Raw genomic sequence first — 21,201 nt, 5'->3', positions numbered from 1 at the left:
ATCGTGATCTAAAAGAAATAAAAGAAAAGAAAGAAATGTTAGACATAAGTTCTTCGTTGTCCTTGTGGTTAGTGTGCTGCATCTTTAAATGAGGGATCTTGAGTTCGAAACCTTAAAAACATCATTTTTACTGCAGGTTTTGAACCAAAGAAAAAAATGAAACAGGCCAGCCCAGCAAGCGCGGGGGTATGCGCCCGTTTGCGCAAACCGTTTTTTTTTTGTTGAAAGAGACCCTCTGCCCAGTGGAATTGCCAAAAGAGACCCTCTCCGGACGAAATTGACAAAAGAGACCCCCTCACAAGTGGCGGCAGGCGACACGTGTCACCTGCCGCCACGCCATGAGGCGGCGGGCCCAGCCACCACCGCAGGAGGCGGCCGCGCGGGGCACAACGGCTTCTGCATAGTGCAGCGTGCCGCGACGGAACGGGCCGCGCCAGGTGGGCCTGGCCGCCACCAGGTGAGGCGGCCGCCGCTGCTGCTGTCGCTCCCCGGCCGACACGGCCTGCTGCGCGCGGGCCCAGCAGGTGGGCCACGCCGCCACCAGCCGAGGCGGCATGTGTTGTGCTGCTGCACGCGCAACAGTGCGCAAACGGCGCTGATTCCGAGGCGCGACAGCGACACTGACGACGGTTACTCCGACGCGCGGGAATATGGACGCTTTTGGTTCTTTCGCCCAGGAATCAGTCCTGCCTTTACTTCTTTTGCCTCTCCGGATGCGATGGCACTGGGATTCCGATGCTGCGGGAAGCTGTTGTGCCGACACTACAGGGATCCTAAATATCCCCGCTTAATTTTCTCGCCATCATTTATCGTCTGAGCTTATAAAAGGAGACACCGAGGCTAGCCATCCTCGAAATCGGCACTGCGCAAAGTGTGTAACACATATTTTCAGTCGGTATGAGTTTGCCTTGCTCGGATCAAAGCATTAGGCCGAGGAAAATGAAGAATGCAAGTTTGCCTCCGGGGGTGGCAGTCCTGCGGTGTTGGTGTGGCGATCTTTGCAAGGTGAAGGAGGTTACGGATTTTTCAGATTGGTTGGGCATGAAGTTTTTCATGTGCGCCAATTATGAGGAAGATCCACCCATAGCTATTTCAAAGTACGACAAGCCTCTGGTATGCTTTAACCATCACAAATAGATATTGTTGGTATTTTGATAAATTCTTCAATAACATTCTGGTTTCTTGTTGTAGTCTCCTCCGCCTCTGTGCATGTACTATCGTTGGATTGACACGGAGATGCCGGCTTGGGCAGTGACTGAGATTCGTGAAAGAAGTCGCCGTGCGTGGAATAGTTTCTATGCGGAAGAGCGACGCGAGAAGGTGGAAGCTGAGGAGAAAGCAGAGCAAGAGAGAGAGTTAAAAGAATACTATGCGGAGCAACACCGGTTTTTTCAGGATTTAGGAAAGAAAAACAGGGAAGAGGCTCGTCGCATGGAGGAGCAGGAACGACAGCGAAAGGAGGCTCGTGAGGCGGAGAGGCAGAGAAAGAAAGAAAGGGCTCGTCAGGCCAAGGCAGCAGAAGAAGCTGGCGATGGAAAAGGAAAATATCCGCGTTGGACTCAGTAGATTCCTGTGATTGTATTTTAAATTTCGCAATCATTTGTATCTTTATTTCTGCAGTTTAATGTAGCTTTATTTCAGTAGTTAAATGTAGCTTTATTTAAATTCTACGATGTATCTTATTTTCAGTTGTACCTTGTCGTGTTGTATCTTATTTTCAGTTGTACCTTGTCGTGATGGAAAAAAATATAGTTTTAGAATAAAGTAGTGGCATTTTCTTTCCCTCCACTAATTATCGAACATCGTGCAACAACTACAAAATGAAATTAAGATAGAACATAATGCCTTACAATAAGAGAGTACAAACTAATAATGCAAGTACATCTGAATTAAACGGTACAACTGGAATACAACTTAAAAACTACATGAAGGCATCATCGTCATCCTCCGTCGATGCAGAAATCTTGCCCTTCGAGGATGCAGAACTCTTACCCTTGGACGATGAAGAACTCTTGCCCTTCGAGGATGCAGTACTCTTGCCCTTGGACGATGCAGAACTCTTGCCCTTTGACGATGTAGAACCCGGAAGCGGCGACATGAAGATATCATCTTCGTCCTCACTCTCCTCAGTCCATAAAAATGGATGCTCTTCTGTAGTCCTTCTAAAGTTTCACTCTTCGGCTCCACTACCTTCTTCCACCTTGCATTCAACCTAAGAAGTTCTTTGCATACCTCCTCATAGGTCCTTTCAGGCCACCCAGACCTACGTAATTGGTGAGCCAACTCATTCATTATGGTGTCACTACCGATGAGTTCGTCTCATGGAACTATCCTATTGTCCATCCTGAAATCGGTAGCTAGCCTCAGAAGAGTGCTGCTCATCCGAGGGTGAAAACTACGATCGAAAGGATAATGGGACATCTCGCCTACACTACACTCGAATGCTTATCAACCTCCGTCTGAAGGGGGTTTTATAGGTAGAGAGGAGAAAATGGTGGGAAAGAACGACTGCGGTATGGCGGGAAAGGGTTGGCGGGAACATATGGCGGGAAGGGGTTGGCGGGAAACGGGTGGCAGGAAGATATGGCGGGAAGGGGTTGGCGGGAAACGGGTGGCGGGAACATATGGAGGGAAAGCGTTGGCGGGAAAATATTGAGGGGAAAGCGTTGCCTGAAAATATATTTTTTCAATGTCTAAGATGGGCAATGGTTGCACAGTATTCATCAGCCAAAATTAAAAAAAATCATTTCGGCCTAACATAAGCAAAAGAGTGGAGCAGGATAGTATGGCGGGAGATATAGGTGGGAAAAATTGTTCCTGACTGGTGCATTTTTATTTCAGCATACACAGATGTTCACTTTCCTGCAGCCATGACTTTGGGACTTCTTTGCTTTCTCGTCCAGATGTCTTTGCATCTTTTCGGACCATGGCTTGTTCAATTCAACTTGTGCTTTGGCGACGGTGACCCTGTCTGCAAAGTATGACAGGGTCCGGTTCCAAGTTTCTTCAATTAGGGCTGTGATAGGCAGTGCTCGCACCCCTTTAAGAACACCATTGTACAGCTCTGACATGTTGCTGGTCATTATTCCATACCGAGCCCCGGTGTCGTGAGCCTGCGCCCACTTGTGCAAATGAGGGCAATTCTCGCGGATCCACCGGCTCAAATTTATGGGCGTCCTACGACCCCTCTGGTCTTCTCTCTGCGGCAAGGCCGCGCGGTCGATCTCACCATTGATACCTGCCCAGATCACATTCATTTTGGCTTCAGTTTTTTGCATGCACATCCTCTTGAATAACTTGAACCAATCCTTGTTTTTGAATTTGGAGTAAAAGTTTGCTGCCAAATGCCTCATGCACCACCTTCCCTCTAGATCGGGCCAGCCCCACTCTTCTTCCGATGCCTTAATTATTTCAAGAGCGCTTAATAATCCAGTGTTGCGATCAGAGATGATGCAAACACCTTTACGCTCTTTCACGATACCAATCTTCACGCAGCTCAGGAACCACAACCAGCTATCTTTGTTCTCGCTCTCGACCAATGCATATGCAATAGGAAGAAGCTGATTATTTGCATCCGCTGCAATCGCCACCAATAGTGTGCCCTTGTACTTTCTAGTGAGAAAGGTACCATCAACAGATAATACCGGGCGACAGTGCCTGAAGGCTTGTATAGTCTGGGTGAATGCCCAGAATAAGCAGTCCAAGATTAGCTCACCCGGGTTCATTGGGTTTGGACGTTCTCTCCCCCAAACTTGAGTCCCCCTATTAGCACTTGCTATTTGATGAAGCATTCTAGGGGCATAAGAATATGCCTCCTCATAGGTACCATACAAGTTCTTGAATATATTTCCCTTCGCACGCCTAGCCTTGCTGTAGCTAACAGGGAATCCAATTAGATCCTCTGCATCTTTTTGCAGAGCCCTAACACTAATCTTGAGGCTTCCCTGCACAATTGTTTCCATCGTCTGTGCCACAAATTTTGCTGTCACATTGCAGTGATCTGAAAGAGTCACAGTTTGCTCACAGGTATGCTCCACTATTTTTGTGATATGCCATGACTGACATACCCCAGGCTTCAGTCTAGCGAGAACTCTTCCGCGGCAACCTTTCGCGGTGTGGATGCATATGACCTTCAACTCTTTTTTATCAGACTGCTTCACTCTATGCTGGCGGTGGATGCCGATTGCATAGCTACCCATTGCCTGGTAAGCAGACTTCTTGTCTGGGAAAACTTGCCCAACCTCCAGGCTTCTCGCTCCTAGGCCAGAAGCAGAGTGAAATTTGTTGGTGATGCTCATATCCTGTAAAAACCCAGGTTGCAGTGCCGCCGCGACCGCCCTCTGAGGAGGAACATCTTCTTCTCCGCTTGACTCCGAAGACGCAGAAGAATGATCATCATCATCCAGCGCCTCCGGCAATCCCTCCACATGTTCGCTCATGTCAACGGCCGCAGACCAATATCCTGTGTCATACACAGGCTGGCCGCCCGTCGGTTCCGATGGGCCGATGCTAGGGGCTGGTGTGATGGCCAACTCGACCTCACCACCCCTGCTACTGCATCCGGCAACATCAGTGACTGAAATGAACTCCACATACACCATCCGCTGACCATACATTGAGTTATTGGGATTGCTTGCAAACCTCATGTACGACCCCCACGACCGATCACCTGTGACAGGCCGCAAACCCCAACGGGCAACTGTCCCATCATTTCCTCCATCAACAACGAAGGCTCATTTTTTTCCCTGCATCCCTGGGCCAAACACCGCTCGGATGCACCTTCTAACAACTGCGTAACCCACGTTGACAATGTCTCTCACTACAACTGTAGTCGACTCGCACAAGGACACATCCACCCCGAATGGACCGTCGCGTAAGACGTTCCCATAGTACACTACTAAATTTTCCATAGTACCTAACCAACATACATGTTTACATTTCAAATAATTAGTAACTGAACATTTAGTAACGATGACAACATTTACATATCTTACGACTAAAATAATAACCGTATTTTCGTTATAAATATTCGGTTTGTTTTTAGAATCATTTGCTTAGACTTTAAGGGGTTGTTTGGTTAACAGGTATTTAAAGATCTATTTTTCTCTAACTCGTCTACGAGCGTAACAAACTAAAACTCTGTTTGCTTTTCTCTAACTACCCCAAAAATATCCTAAAATAGTTCTCGTAACATGCAAAAACTTAGCTTCTGGAAAAACGACTATTAGTAAAATATGGTTTTCTACATAATTTTCTTACAACAGGTTATGACAAAACTGAGGGTAAGTACTCGCTATCCAAACAACCACTAAACATAATATTACGATAATAACATTTTAATATCATATGAGTAAAATATCTAATTTCTTCCGGCATGATATAATGTTTTTCATATCATACGATAAAATTCATTTATTTACAAATAATAATATTTGCAGCGGCATGACAGTACATCAATATAAAAAATATTAACAAAATTACGGCGTCATTTTATACCTTAGGTCCAATATGGATGTGCTTGCAAATGCAATTAAGCGTCCAAATAGTTCGAATAAATATCCGTCACCAGTAATATATGAACGGAGTCAACCTATTATCACATGAACATCAATATTACACACGGATTTTTCTTTCTGCTATCAAAAATATGAAAATAGCACTTGCATGTATGTGGTCATCATCTCAAAAGGGATAGCGAAGATGGTAACACAATTTCTTCAATCACGTCATCTCCTCATTGTTTGCTACTAAGATGAATTATTTTACCTAATTACATATATCATTAAGTACATTACCACCTAATCTTAACATATAAAATTTAGATTATTGTGACATAACAAAGTAGACCTACAGTTTCCTAACCATAGACTTATTAATAAACATACCACATGAAATAGCATACCACATGCAATGAACAATTACAGTGCAATTTTTTCTTAATTACCGTATTAAGAGCTTCTCGCATGTCAATACAAATGTACGCAACTAACATTGATACAACATCTTCAACCTACTCTTATCAAAAAATAGTTTAAATGTTGTATCTGTCGTTTGAATTTTTTCCTAACCTCTAAGCACTAACAGCACATAGCTAATGATGAGCTAAATGACTAACTATTTACCACCGTGCATCACAAAAAAATCCATGTATTGCAAAGCTCATACCTTGATCTCCCCCTTCGTACTTCACTTAGCACGGCAAATCCTACTCCAGAAACTCCAAATGACTCCTCCAAGTGCTGAAATAATGCCTAAAACAACATAGAATACACACTTAGGAACTAATCAAACAGAACAAAAACATCATGCATGCAAACAAAACCAAAAAAAATGGATAGATCTTACCTTAATCTATCTTTTCTTCAACTTCACCATCTTCGAAAACCATCTCTAAATCGGCCAAAATCACGAGTGAAAGTGGCTACCAAGTATGAGAGCGGCCTTCCTACACGCAGCGGCAGATGCACGCAGCGCATCGACAGCCGCGGCGCGCGAGGTGATGTGTGCAAAGAAAACGTGAAAGTAATTAAACAGGCATACAATCGATGGATACACGCAAATATAGCGCACACGTCGCTTTCGGCGGGGTCGCCTCGTACTGTTTTGACGTACGCGAGGGCCAGTCCGCTTAGAGCGTGCAGGGCGATACATTATTAATTTTAACAGGCGGGCCCTGGCTAGGTGGAGTGTGACCAGGTTGGGCCCTTGTCCTACGTCTAGCACGGGGTCCCTTTTCACATCTGCGCGAAGGACCGCGACGAGCCGCAGACAGTGGTGGCACCCCGTGGTTCGTCATTTTCTGCTCATGGCGATTTCCGAAACGGCGACGCCGGCGAGCGGCGCAGAATCTGGGTGCGTGAGATCTCTGTTCCTTTATAATTTTTGCAGTTGGCATATAGTATACAACTAACGATGTTGCTACACTCGCCGGTGTTGCAGATCGACGTCGGCGGCCAGAGATCCAGGAGCGCACTTGGGGGCGTCCATCTCGGGCGGCGGAGCCGCCGCGGCGGCCGCCTCGGTCGTAGGCTCCCCGGATGCAGTCATGCGAGCGTTCTCTCCTGACATCCGTCCGCCGGATCAGGGGGCGCGCAGCGGGGGGCAGAGAGGGGTTCTCCTGATGTAGAGTTCTCCGGCGGGTCCTGTACCACTTTCAGCTCTGGTGGAGGCGATGTGGCGTCTAGGAGCGCCGCTGGGTCGGCGCCGCCCGTCGTCTCATGCAACTCGGTACAGTCCTCCACTCACTATGCCCGAGCAGCCGCAAGCACCACCATCAGAGTTGGCTGGAAGCGCAGGTATATCGTTGATGTTCTTACGCTCGTGCCAAAACCATTTTTATCGATTGCCAGGCATACGTGCATCTAGACATTAGTTATCTGACGGATTTCAATCTTTGCAACATCTGAACCAAGACTGGTTTGATTTAGTATATTTTGTACATGCCTTGGTGTGAACTCATGCTGGGGGTGGTATCTTCTGTAGTTAGATCGCGTCATTTTGCAACACGTATTATATGGGATTAATGAAAGGCGTGAAAGTATGACGATTAAGGCCTTTAGCCTGACATAGCCAGGATAGCAATATATTACCACAAAGTTCCCCAATTTGCAGCTCCCAGGCAACAGTGGTCTTGCTGGAGTGAAAGGCGTTGGCAATTGCACTCTGTTCAGTTATAGTTTGCGATCCACTTTCAGGATGTTGGCCGGACAACCAGCCTGCGGTAGTTTTGATCACTGGTTCGATAATCTGAATCCAGACTAGTAGGGGCAACCTTGGCGAATCGGTGCATTAGTCTAGCTGGGTTTTATATTTTCCTATCACGAACACATAAAGCTGGGGACATGAGCTGAGGGTGGTTACAAGTAATGCTCAGGTTAACCTAGTTTCCGCGAAAACCGCGAATTGCGTAGTACTAAGCCAGTGTCCTTGCAGGGGTTAGTTCCAGGGGAAATGGTGTCCCGTTTTCATTACACTTTCCGTCACACTGGCCACGACTTATTTATTTTTATGAATGAAAAAGAAAATGCAAAATTGAAATGAAAAGAAGTTATCCCCAATGCCGGCATGCTTTCATGTTTTCCTTACCTGTTCTCCTGCTAATGTTGGCAGGGCAAGAGGGCCACAAGGACCAGACGAGCGGTCGATAGTAGTTGATCATGTGCCGGCACTAGAAGCTGCCATAAGAGGATTTGCTGACAGGGGGACTGATGTAGTTGTCCACCCCACGCTTGGCATAATTTTCGATTCTCTACCAGAGGCGTATGAATTTTACAATCTTTATTCGTGGGAAGCTGGCTTTGGGATTCGTTACGGCAAGAGCAGGCAGAATGTCAATGGGACCAAGCGTATGCAGGAGATCGTATGCGGTTGTGCTGTAAGATACTTACCTGGTTTTGGTTTTTCTTTTCGTGCTTTTGAGTGTGTAGTCGAGAAAGTGCAACTTGTTTTCTGCAGAAGGTAGCTGGCATTTTTTTGGGTGAATTTCCTGTTGAAATGAATTGCAGGGCAAACCAGAGAGGGAGAACAGCTCGTCCATGAGGAGCAATTGTGCCGCCATGCTGCGTCTGCACCGGACGGATGACGGGGGATGGTATGTATCGGAGAACCGTGCTCCTCACAACCATGAACTCCTTCGGACTTGTGCGGAGAAGCTGCACTGGCCATCACACCGGCGCATTGACACGTACACCAAGGACCTTGTGAAGCAGTTGCGGCAGAACAATGTTAATCTGGGGAAGGTGTACAGCATCATTGGCAGTCTGTTTGGGAGAATGGAGAATGTGCCGTTTACGAAGAGGTGCCTTAGAACTTTCTGTGGAAAGCTTAGTAGGGAGCAGGCAGACGATGATGTACGCAAGACTATGGATGCATTCTCCGAGCTGGTGTCAAATGATCCAGAGTTCTCGTATGTGGTTGAGGTTGATAAAGAAAGCAAGATAAAAACCCTGCTGTGGACTAATGGTAGAAGCAAGATGCATTACCACAATTTCGGTGATGTCATAACATTTGACACAACTTACAAGACAAATCTATATGACATGCCTTTCGGGTTGTTTGTGGTGGTGAACAATCACTTCCAGAGCATCATCATGGGGGGGTCATGATGAGGGAAGAAACAATTGAGAGTTTTAATTGGGTATTCACCGAGTTTATTAGACTGATGGGTGGTAGGCCTCCAAAAACAATACTAACCGGTTGGTTTACTACCGCACCATTCCCCCGATTTATCTTTTTTTGCATTTGGTATGAAGCCTGACAAGGATTTGGTATTTGCAAACCAAGCGCGGGCTGTGGAGGTCGCTATAGAACAAACGATGCCTGGTACCACACATCGCTGGTGTAAGTGGCATGTGCTTCTGAAGGCGAAAGAGCACCTCGGGCCGCATTACATGAAACGGAGTGATTTTAGGGCGGCGTTGCACAAGGTTGTCAATGAAATGCTAACTATTGATGAGTTCGAAGCCGCTTGGGCTGAACTGCTTGACAGATACAAGCTCCACAACAACACCTTCCTGATCTAGATTTTCGAGGTTAGGCACAAGTGGGCAAAACCTTATTTTAGTGGCAAGTTCTGTGCGAAGCAAACCAGTACGCAAAGGAGCGAAAGTGCGAACCATTTGTTGAAGGGCTACATTCCCCCAGCTTGCCCCATGAACCTATTTGTGAAACAATACAACAAGTTGTAGTTCGACCGAGAAACTGAAGAAGGGTTCCAAGAGAAGAGAACAAGGCTGGTATGTGCGACCAGAACTTAACCGTGAGTTACTGTCTTTTTGGCTAACAAGTTTCGGCTGGTTCCTGGCAGGGCAGTGTAGTTCTCCGATACAATTTCCCTCTGGAAGAGCATGCGAGCCAGGTGTACACCCGGACGATGTTTGAGATGTTTGGTCAGGCTTTGTACCGTGCGGGAAGATATGATGTCGAGGAAGTCGAACGAGGCACGAGGTACCATGTGCGGCACATTGAAGCTGAGAAGCGAGAGAAGTGGTGCCGCGAGATGCATGCTGTCGATGTCCATGAAGGTGGCGCTCGGTACACATGCGAATGCGGCTTGTTTGAGCACATGGGGATGCTTTGTTGCCATGCTATCAAGGTTATCCCTGACTCTACCGCCTCTATGCGAATTCCTTCAATTAAAAAAAATTGTGGCCCATCTTTTTATCTTCATGTCTGAATGTTATCCAACAACCCGACCTGCCTTTACATCCAGGTTCTTCTTCATATGGGGGTGCAGAAGATACCTAGCTTTCATGTAATGAAGCGATGGACAATAGATGCCCGCGACAACTTGTCGCTTCACCTCATCCATTACCAGAAAGATCAAGGCCCTCCGCGGTTGTCATCCTACCGGCATACTACACTGCACCTGACAGCACTCGAGTTTGTGCAGCTCGGTGACAGCAATGTTGATGCATTCGATAGAGTAATGGACATTTTAATTGCAGGCAAGGCTGAATTGACCATTTTGGCATCGATCAAAGATGGGAAAAGTTTGGTTGACCAAACCCAAGTTGGAGAGTCAGCCAATCCAACCATGACTATGATGGCAGATGGCGCGCATCAAGAAGATGAGCGTTCTGAGATGTTCATCTCAACGGAATGTGGCCTTGGATCTGTCTCTGTGGGAGCTGATTCCAGGCATCCATTATCCACTTTATTGGCCCCTGATAGGAAGAAGCAGAAGGGTAGGCCAACAACGGCGAGGGACAAGCCTGGATATGAGATCAAAGATGCGCGATCAAGATTTTGCACAGTTTGTAGAGAGAAAGGGCACAAGAGCACGACGTGCCCCCGCAGGGGGGACCTTCCTAAGAAACCCCGCAAAATCCCTACATGTGGCAATTGCGGTGTGGCTGGGCACAAGAAAACAAGTTGTTTCAACCTAGTGTTGCCGTTTGTGAAGAGGCCTCGCGACGGACCAGTGGAGTGATGTCCATTTCATGATATGATGCAAACTTTGATTGAATCAGTCGAGAGTATTATGTTTTCTGCTTGTTAGGAATGTTGGCTTGTAATTCTAATAAACGTTGTGTGTGTCTTTGGGGGACTAGACGTAGGTTGCTGTTTTTAGCTGTTATTTCGGTGTTTTAGTTTCGGAGCCTCAGGGCGCGCTGTAGATTTGTTAACTTTTCAAGTATTGTTTAATTTCATCTACTTAAGACTCATTTGGGTTTGCTGTGAGGTGGTTTGGTTTAAAAAACGTCATCCTAGCTCGCTGTGTGGTTTGCTGTAGATGGAAGCTTGTTTTTGTCATCTGGAATTATGATATGTGCCTACCTTTTGAACAACTTGTGCAGTCGTACGCATATGCTGCGGCCGTTCCAGAATTGATGGCTCGGGTATGTGTGTAGAGCCGTATATTCGTGCTTGCAGTTTTTCAAATTTTGAATTGTTGTGGGGCTGGGGGTGTGTGTGTGTGGGGGGGGGGAATCGCCAGTGGGCTATTTAAACCAATGGCTGGGTGATGCTGGTAGGCAGCTCTTCTCCACTGGTCGACCTCTTCCTCACTTTGGTTCTCCTTCCTCTGCCATTTAGCCGTCGTAGATATCCCAGATCTGCATGGCGCCCCCTGTAGCTTTCTCCTCTGTAGTTGGTTTCAGCTGCCTGCTTCGCCCGCACGTCCGGTTCCAGCGCAGGGCGTCGGCTCTGAGAGCATGCGGCTGTTGAGGCGCCAACGCAGGGCAGTCCCCGCGCTGGCTAACGCGGCGACGAGCAAGGTGATATATTCATCCACTGCTACATGAAAAAACCCTGAATCGAAAAAATACATCTTCTTCTGAGACACATTTTCTCCAACACTTATCCATCTGCATATAAACTATCAGTATTTGCTATGTTTTTTGTCTCCGTGCTAACAAGTAATGTTTCCATTTTTGCACGGGCCAGGGTGCGGCAACCAACCTGGTGTACGATCAGGTCGGGGACCACGACCCCCTCGTCAACGTAGGCGGCTTGCGTGCGACCTGCTCGCAAGCAGGGGATGCCTCGTCCGGTGTGTACGACGAGACCACTGCTTTTAAACCTGACCGGGACGTAGACGAAGCGAACAGCTCTGGCTTAAATGCACCTGTTTAGTAATTTAGGATCTTGTCTTATGTGTGTGTGCTGTTTGTATGTCGGTCTTTGTGTTTGATTTATCCGAAAAAATGTGTTGTACGTCTGTTCTGGAATAAAAGGTAGGTAAATTTCAAATATACTTCTCGATGGAAACATGCTACGAGCAACTCTTTCAATGCGACCCAAATGGACTGTGCTTTTTTCCGTTTTCCCCTCTCGTGTCGGACGCCCTCCCGCCGTCCGCTCCATTTTTTAGAAAATGGGGCCGCAGCCATATAATGCCTGCGGCGCGTGTCGACGTCGATAACCAATGCCGGAAATCATGGTTACTCGGAGAAACACCACAAGGGTCATGCAGGCCATCATGCCCCCCGTTGTCGTTCCAGCACGCCTGTCGGCATACCAAAAGGGTGTGTCGGCCTGCATCATTTCGAAACACGCCCTTCTACGGTGACGTCACGGGTGTTGAGATCCGCCTTCGCGGTCTCCATGCTCTGGCACCGTTGCGGCATTTTGGTCTATCGGGGGAGGCGCGGGACGTGGTTGGAGCCACCACGCTCGGGGGGAGGGGGTGGTGTAGTGTTGACTAGGCCATGCTAGCCAGCAACTAACCCTAGCATGTACATCGCCTCCCTCGTGCCACCGCGGAGTGGGCACCCTTGACGTCCAGGTGCATGGCGGCGACGACGGCGGCCACTGTTATGGCTTCGTCCCCCCGCGTCCGGTGCGTGCCTCCGGCACTTCCTCATCATCGAATTGGCATATTTCATGCCGGACGAGGCGAGGTGGGTGAGGCCGGCGGCGGATATGAGGTGGTCGTCCATGTATCCGGGCGGGAGCAGGGAGCGCGCGCGGGTGGGATGCTTTCGGGGGAAATGTATGAAAATGTTGGAGGCTCGTCTCGTGCCCGCGCCGCAGCAAGTCCGGCTCAAACGTGGAGGTTCGGTTTCGTTTGGGTCGGCGCATTTCATCAATTTCCCTGTCTACGCCGACACAAACGGACGCGTGCGGACGAAATGGGTCACCCGGTTGTAGTTTCTCTAATCAACTGCGTGTGCGCGTTGATCGATATTTATCTCGCACGGTGATACGGTGCAGACACATGCATGCGCACCATGATGGCATTTTCGAGCATCTATTCTGCTCTCCCGCAACAGCTACGAGCAGTTACTCGACGTACTGCGCGGCCGCAACGGCTGATTAGACGCTACCGGGCCCGGTACGTCCTTGCGTGCAGATGCGCCTCCACAAGCGAAGTAATGTGGGATCAGTTTCAACGCGTGCTCTCGTCTGGACGCCTCGCATAGCAACGATTGTTTGTGCGTGTTTCAACTGACGGCTGCTTACCATGTGTCTGTTGCTGTGAGCGTTTCCATCTACTGCCGCGCCTGGACTCATGTATTTTTGGTAGATGCAAAAGTAACCTTTCAGAAAATCGTAGGGGAGGAAATGGATTGATGATGCACTGGTGTGGTTGGGCAGGCGTAGTAATGCAAGGTTCCTTGACATGCATGACGAACAGTGTTCGGACACAAATCTTCTCGCTCTGTCTTCTTCCAAAAGCCATGTTGCTAGCGCCTGTGCTGCAAAAGCAGATGAGGGGTTATACGCTGCAACCCCGTCCCCAAGAGCTTCACTTCTCGTCAGCAACGCTCTTCTCCAACCTCGCCCAGCCTGCTCCCTCCCCATCCCACCGCTGAGGAGTACTCCATCAGGATCCAAGTGCCAGGCCGACAAACGCAAGGTATCGTCTTTCGCCTCACCACCTCTATGTTGGCGCTGGCTTGCTCGCTCCCACATCTGTTTTGACTGGTTTGTGCACACTTGTTCGCACTTGCAGTTCTTGTTTGCTGCCATGTCGCGTCTTGGGACGCGCTCAATCGGCGCGGCGACCGGCAGCAGCTCTACGACTGTGCCAGGCACGAACACTGCTTCCCTCGTGCCGGCGGTGGGCGCAGACGACGATCCAAGCAACGAGTCAGATGCAAACTGTGGCAAGATCCAGGTTCGGAGCTACCTAGCCCCTAGGATAGTGAATGAAGTCGTTGCTGCCCTGACGGAACCGCAAAAAAGCTGTTCGTTGAGAGGGGCCTTGGCGCCATGCTGTCACTCCCTGGACTTGTGAACATAGACCGTCAGTACAGTTTCTGGAATGCTACTAGGATAGATCCGGTTAGGAAAATAGTCAGGCTCGGTGATGGCAGTTCTCGGCCGGTGACGGCTAACGCTGTTAGGGATGTAGTAGGTCGGGGGACGAGTGACAGGGAGATTCCCTTCCCCCATGAGCTGAGCTGCGTCGATCGTGATATCTTCAGGGACGTGTGTGCCGGTTTGGGACTAGATGAGATGCTGGATAAGATTAGCTTGCAAATGCTGCGGTCTGTGCTTGCTTCCCCAGGGGATCTAAGTGCCGATTTTGAGTCCAACCGGCAATGTGCTGCATTTGCTCTCCTCTGCACTGCTTGCTTGTTCAATCCTAGAGTGAATCGGAAGGACGACCCGATCAGCCCGGAGGTGTTCGTTGATGTGCGTGATCCATCGAAGATGTTTGAGTTTGATTGCTGTGGATACATAAAAGCTGTTATCATGGCTGGTGTGACTAAGATGCACGATGATCTGAATGCTGGGGCGACGACGGTTCAGTTGCAAGGGTTCCTGATGGTTCCTCAGGTAGCCTCATCTCACATACTATGTTTCATATACATTTGCCGCGTTTTCTGCATACCTATCCCATAAGGCTGAATTGTTGCTTTCCCTCCTGTACTGTCCCAGGTAATCACATTTGATGCAATGGTGGCTGGGCGGGGGTTGCAACCAGGGCATCCCCGCATAACATTGTACAAGGCTGAGGACTTCCAGCTGCTCGCTGGTTTGGATGCTGATCGTCGAAGTATTGGTGGACACAGGTTATACGGCAAGGCGAGGGTGAGTAGACAATTACTGTCATATGGGATAGATGTTTTGCATCAATATGAATTCTGCACATATGCTTGCCTCCTGATGTTTTATTATACCCATTTGATCTGCATCCCCTTGCCAGATAAGGTCTGTCGGTGAAGGTGTCGCCATAGGGGACTCGGCGAACCAGGGGTTGCCTCCTGTTGTGGACGTTGACGCTGCTCCAGTTGTTGCCCCAGCTGAAACTGTCATTTCACTGTTTGAAGTGGCCGGGTGGCAGACTGAGGTACAATCTATGGCACAGAATCATATATATTTTGCTGCCGGCGTGTCTTGCCGCTCCCTACTGTGCATAATCACTAATGGGATGATCTACTTTTCCCCCAGGTGGTTGACTACTTGAGTGCAGTAATGAATGCACACATCTCGTCTATTACTGAGGAGAATATGAACTTGAGGAACCATGCTGAGTCTTGCATGACCAGCTTGCTTGCGATGATTGACTGTCGTAACGCAAACAATGTCAACTCCTGTAATGAGATGATCGGGTGTGCGGTTTCAAAGGTGGCTGATTTCAAGCTGAGGGTAGCTGGTGGTGAGATTTCCTTTGTTAATAGTCATGGTGAGACTTGCTCCTTTGACATCATTTTGATATATTCCATCTCAAAAAAGGCTTGCCTAACGGTTTTGTTTCAGATTCTAACACGGGTGCTGTGCCTGATGTCGAAGGGAAAAGCCATGTAGCAGAGGCAGAAGGTATGTATGTGCTGTTGTCAGCTTTGTGTGGGTTTAGTTGGTTATTTGTTGTGATGGCTTGTGGCAAACCGACATAAATTGTCCTTTGTGACAGGTCCATCAACTTCTAGGCCCGTGAACCCGAATATTAGGAAGCGGCTTGGCACGGATCTACTATCAAGCTTGGGTGCTGCCACTGGTGAGTCTATTAGTTTTTTGATATCTACTTGCTAAATCATGCTATATGAGAATGTCAGCCAGTAGGGGTGGTCAAGCGTGCATTTTAATGTGTGTGTAGGTGTTGTGCACGCTCGTGGAAGCGCGGGTGGTAATACTGGGCAGAGCGATGTGATCCCTGATGCACGGACGCTCTTTGGACCGTTCCCAAGCCTAGATAGCCTTGACTTGAACCGCAGGACATCATTGAGGGAAGTTGGTTCAACCAGTGTCGGAATTGGTAAGCTTCCAACTGGATAAACTTATCTGAGTTCATGTGCAACAAAATGTATAAAAACAAGCTAATTCCTAACTATTATTTAGTTACTGAGGGGCGGGGTGTTGCTGTCGCTGTCTATTTTGTAGGTAATGTGGCCAGGCGCCTTGATTTGAATTTGGCGAATGACATTTGTGATTTCATTAATGGGACACCATTTGTTGGACCGATGAACCCTATGCCCGTCGACACAAATTTAACCATTGGTCCTTCCCCATTCAGAAAACAACCTGCAGTTTCGCGCCCCCCCCGGTATGTGGCCCTCCCTCCCCGACTGTGTCTCTATCTCCCTATTTTATTATGAGTTATTTGTTTTCCACCCAAGTGATTGTTATGGTGGCTTTTAATCCCCTGTACTAACCCTCATGTTTTCATGTGTGTCCAGCACTCACGCAGAGCAATTTGTTTGGGTGGTTTGCTGTAGCTCCGCCAAATAAACGCTCAAGGATGACTACTGACTACTCGATTGCAAACCCGGTTGGAGTAGCTGTTTCTGAGATGGAGGGGCGGAGAAGAGATGAGCGTTTCTATGCAATGGCCATGGATTCATCGGTCAATGATTTATCTAGGTATGTGCAAACATGGTGGACACTTGTTTCGACATATTTGTTGATCAAATAACCAGCGCGTGTGTGCGCTCTGCAAAAATCTGCATAGCATGAGCAAAATGGATTTTGATCTGTGTGCAGGGTGTGGTTCAAGCATGGGCGCCCATATCTCATTGAGATGACTGGTGAGGAGGTGCTGGAAGAGTTCTACGTCGATAAAACACTTGCCCAAAAAGGCCTTGACTCCATTCTGCGTTTGGGGATCTGCCCCCCGGCATCAGGGAGACTGATCATTGGGCCTGATTGGGCGGTGAGTGTGTGTCCACATCAATTAACTTGTTTTCGTTGGCTTTGTTTAGTAGCAGTTGTCTGGATGAAGTTTAAATGTGTTCTGCTTGTAGTTCAAAGTTTCATACACTAGGGGGTACTGGAGGAGAGCGGATGTCCGCGCAATGTTCAACCAACTACCACCGGGAGTTTCGTGTGAACTGGTTAGTGCTCAGATTTTCCTCTTCCATTTAGTGGATGTGTTGCATCAAGCACCGCCTTTTCGTAGCTATCTTGTTGGCTTTGTTAGTCTAACTGAATCGAAAAATAGGGGTTGGTTGTGGTGTACCTTGGTCAAGGGTGGAGTCTGTATGTCTTTGACACGCTGTGAAGGGTTCTTCATGTAATCGATCCGAACATTTGCAAGCCTGCTGAGAGCCAGATGAAAGCAAAGCACTTGCGGAATGCAGAGGAGCTGTTGGATGCATTCGTGAAGTGTGGTGACATGTTCTGGGGGGAGGGGAAGGTGCCACACAATGGATGGTCTTATTGTTTCCACGCTACATGCACCTATGAGAGGTCAGTTTTGCCTGCCGCAAAACAAATTGTTCCTTTCTGCCTTCATATGTTCTAACCAACTAGTTTTTTTGTGTTGGGGTTCAGCTCTGACACGGCTATGCAGGTTGTGCATCACATAATCAACTTTGTCCCTGGGCAGCATCCGATGAACTTGACTGCGGTGCGTGGCTGCAAATTATCTTATGGTGGGGCATGGAAAATGTTTTGGTATGATGTTTTGCTTGACCTTTTTGTTCTGTCGCAGTCTTCTTCGGCTGCTCTCAAGAAGAAGCTTCTTCGGGCTGTCCTCACGATGGTGGGTAACACTGGCAACCTACCCCGCCGTGTTGAAGCATGATTGTCATCCCAAAAAGCCACAGATTAACTCTCTATGCCCTTGCATATATTGCAAACGCAGGGACTTTATCTTAAGTTGGTCACAGTATGTTTCGTGTATCCTCCCCTTCAACTACTAGATGATTGTGGTCCGGGAAACATAGTATATTGTAATATTATCAGTATTGCCCAGTTCCTATCCAAGTTGGGCGGGTGTTTTAAGTATTTGCGTACCTACAGGGAAACATAATATATTGTAATATTATCAGTATTGCCCAGTTCCTATCCAAGTTGGGCGGGTGTTTTAAGTATTTGCGAACATATAATATTGTAAACATTTCAGTGCGGAACGGATAAAACCATAAAAATATTTAGCGAGTTTGTTGCTTCTTTGCTACCTGTAGTGTTATGGTTTTGTTTTTCCAATTTCTGACTGGTATTTTATTGAGACAAGTTGGCTGTACTTTCACCTCGTACTGGTTATTTCCTATATTCGGTTAAATAAGGTGGCTGTACTTTTAGCTCGTAAGGATTGATAACGATTTCAGATCGTCCAGGGGGATCCTGCTGTGGGTGCCAGGTTTTCGCACAGATTGGGTTTGTTTGTGCCTTTTTGATATATATAATTTGATATATAAAATTCTGCCTGGGTGGTGGCAGGGCCATAGTTGCCGGATGGTGTACAGTACCTGATTATGGCTTTGTGGTGGCACTAACGTATTTGCCGGATGAGGCACAGTAACCGCTTCCACCCCCAGGCGGTTGTGCTTGTGGGTGGTTATGTGCCCACTTCACTCATTCTGGTGCGGGGAAAATGCGCGAATGTGGAGTTTAATGGAAATGACATGTTGGGCAGACGACAAAACTTTTGGCGGATTGGCACTTGGCTTAAAATTACATGGCTGTCCTGGGGGCATCTTCCATAGTTCAATTATTCTACAACGAAGAAAATAGATAAGTTGGTTCAGTACCTAGAATTGGGCCATCTCCTGGATGGTGGTTCTGTTGTGTAAAGTGACCAGATTGCATTGTAGTAAATGAAAATCTCGACAATTACCAAATTGTTATTGTTTGGACGCTGCGATATTCAGGGAAATGTAAATGTTGCTGATTACAAGAAAATATAGTTAATAGTAGATACATAATGAGCGACCACGGGGAACTTGTTCTACATTATTATCCAGTGCCGTCCTATATATATCAGAACTAACACTCTTCGCCACACCTAAACCCCTAAGTCTTTCATCGTCTCATTCAGAGCGGAGGCGATGGTGTCGAGTCCTTCTAGCTGCAGAGGGGCGGTGTTGCCTTCCATGTGGATCAGCTCGATGAGGAGAGAGCCCCTTTCGTTGGCAATAGACGCCTGTATATATGGCCAGTCATGTAATTAGATTTGTCTCTCTGGATAAAGTTTTCTATTTAGTGTGATTTGTTCTGAAGTACTGACCCTAGTAAGTGGTTTTGCCAGTGAATTCCCTTTGAATTGTCTTAGTAGGTGGACGACACACAGGGCACTCTCTGTCCTGTGGACAAAACGCGTTGTCGAGAATCATAAAAATGGCTAGCGGTCAGGAAGAAAGGATCACATGATTGACAAAAAATGGACAAGTGTTGGGTAGTAGTTTGGCTTCAACATGCATACCTTGTGAATGTTGTGGTAGACAGTAGAGGTGTCTTCTTCTTCCATGAATGTCTGCTGCAGTGCCACTCGGTGAAGAATTCTTCAATGCAATCAAAAGAGCGTCATGTATCTTGTCGGCCGCATACATAAGGTAAGTTTTCCTTGTTGTGTCCTCTGTCTGGTATGCCATTGGGTCCATTATGGTTATCACATGGGCCATCATGTCCCAGTTGAAGCAGCACCAACCATGTTGCATGACGGCGGGGATTGTAACCTGTTACATAGGGTGAGAAAATTGGAAGTGAGGCGTATGTCAAGAATCAGCATTGCTTGGGTTCTGATGCAGTCCTACCCACTGTAAGAACAGAGAAATTTGGATGAAAACAAATCTGGAGACATTACCATCCGACAGTTTGCGATGTTGCACTTCACTTCATTTCCGATGAATTGCCTTTGTATTGACATGATTATTGTGGTATTTTCCCCTGCAATGGCGTGACACTAGCATGTCACCCAATATAAGAAAAAAAAAGGTTAGAATATATCTAGAACTATGGCAAGAATGTGGGCGGTGTGGTGTAGTTGTGATTTCATACCGCAAAATCGGGCTCGAGGAGCAACCGATATAGTTTGTCTGGGCTGGCATGGTGTGCATGTGACTCCATCTGTCCAATTCGCCGGACGATCAAGGACCCAAGCTCGTGGTCCAATTCAGAACAATCGCATATTTGTGACTTGATGGCATTGCCGCTGACTGCAATGATCCGTGGGTCGGGGTGTGTGACCCAATCCCTGTGAAAAATGGCATCGGGGGAAAACAAGTCAGCTTAGTCTACTGGGCGCTGCAGGGTCGTCGCGCCCTCCACACTTGCTTATCTTTGGAAAGTACCTGGTATTGCTTACCTTGCTAGGTCATAGGGTGTTCTTGATCGCATCCATTCTCTGATGGCTTTTAGGACGCCCGGCCCGTGTGTGCGCACCAGCCGGTTGCTCGACCATGGGTCTTTGGTGAAACCAATATGGGTAGCTTTGATCTTTGTTACAGCCATGTCGTTGACTTGACCAAAGATGGTATGTCCCTCGGTGTCTCCAATCTCATCGTTAAGCATCATTAGCTGGCCCACTAGGTGGTCTGAGTGTGTCTTCGTCGCCAAGGTAGGTGAAATCAGAGTGGCCTTTCCATCCTTCTTAACAGGCGTACTGGCTTTGTTCTGTCCGTCTATGTCCAATTCGAATGATGGTGCGTCTGCGAGCATTGGTGATTTTATTGCCATAATGTACTTGCATGGACAACCTATGAGAACTTCATATTATCAATGGAGGAAAACATTGGCAACCTATTACCTGGCGCGTCGTCTGCCCTTGCTCGCTTTTGGCCCCTAGTCGGTGTTGTGGACAATTGGTCGGCGGTGGTCAAGACCACTGGTTTGGTGCGTTTAACGGGCTTCAAGGATGGAGATGACAACTCCAGCCTTCTTCCAACTATTTGTTGTGCGAGTCTGCTCGGTGCTTCTGCGTTGTGTGAACATGCATAAACAACACAGTTTAGTTCAGGCTGTGTGGAAAAAAGGACAGCTATTTTAGAGTCATCACGGCCAGGTGTGTGTGTGTGGGGGGGGGGGTGGAGAGTACCTGCACCACTGACGCCTGGTGCGGGTTTGACAGCGCGATAAGATGCATTGGGTGCG

At 47.7% G+C, this 21,201-nt stretch overlaps 2 protein-coding genes and 1 pseudogene across 2 annotated transcripts; all 3 read left to right on the top strand.

Annotated features, from left to right (window-relative positions):
* Positions 1 to 849: 849 nt before the first annotated feature.
* On the top strand, positions 850 to 1,566 carry LOC147987781 (uncharacterized). Its single transcript, XM_087540434.1, has 2 exons — positions 850 to 1,113; positions 1,192 to 1,566. The coding sequence occupies exons 1-2, from the start codon at positions 898 to 900 to the stop codon at positions 1,564 to 1,566; spliced, it is 591 nt and encodes a 196-aa protein (XP_087396560.1). The 5' UTR covers positions 850 to 897.
* Positions 1,567 to 6,805: 5,239 nt separating this feature from the next.
* On the top strand, positions 6,806 to 9,521 carry LOC147987780 (protein FAR1-RELATED SEQUENCE 5-like; annotated as a pseudogene).
* A 280-nt stretch (positions 9,522 to 9,801) lies between these two features.
* On the top strand, positions 9,802 to 10,957 carry LOC147987779 (uncharacterized). The gene is made up of 2 exons (XM_087540433.1): positions 9,802 to 10,093; positions 10,211 to 10,957. Exons 1-2 carry the CDS (start codon positions 9,872 to 9,874, stop codon positions 10,928 to 10,930), a joined length of 942 nt encoding a protein of 313 aa, XP_087396559.1. The 5' UTR covers positions 9,802 to 9,871; the 3' UTR covers positions 10,931 to 10,957.
* Positions 10,958 to 21,201: the final 10,244 nt, after the last annotated feature.

This window comes from Triticum urartu, chromosome 2A, assembly GCF_056163025.1.
Source record: "Triticum urartu cultivar PI428250 chromosome 2A, HENAU_Tu73, whole genome shotgun sequence".
Lineage (NCBI taxonomy): Eukaryota > Viridiplantae > Streptophyta > Magnoliopsida > Poales > Poaceae > Triticum > Triticum urartu.
The sequence above is the reverse complement of the archived record's forward strand: the minus strand, read 5'-3'. Positions and strand labels throughout refer to the sequence as shown.

Bases quoted from the DNA above. Each gene is read 5' to 3' on its own strand.
- LOC147987781 (XM_087540434.1), top strand. From the start codon at position 898: ATGAGTTTGCCTTGCTCGGATCAAAGCATTAGGCCGAGGAAAATGAAG. The intron at 1,114-1,191 runs GTATGCTTTAAC...TTCTTGTTGTAG, and splicing joins CAAAGTACGACAAGCCTCTG to TCTCCTCCGCCTCTGTGCAT.
- LOC147987779 (XM_087540433.1), top strand. From the start codon at position 9,872: ATGTTTGAGATGTTTGGTCAGGCTTTGTACCGTGCGGGAAGATATGAT. The intron at 10,094-10,210 runs GTTATCCCTGAC...CTTTACATCCAG, and splicing joins TTTGTTGCCATGCTATCAAG to GTTCTTCTTCATATGGGGGT.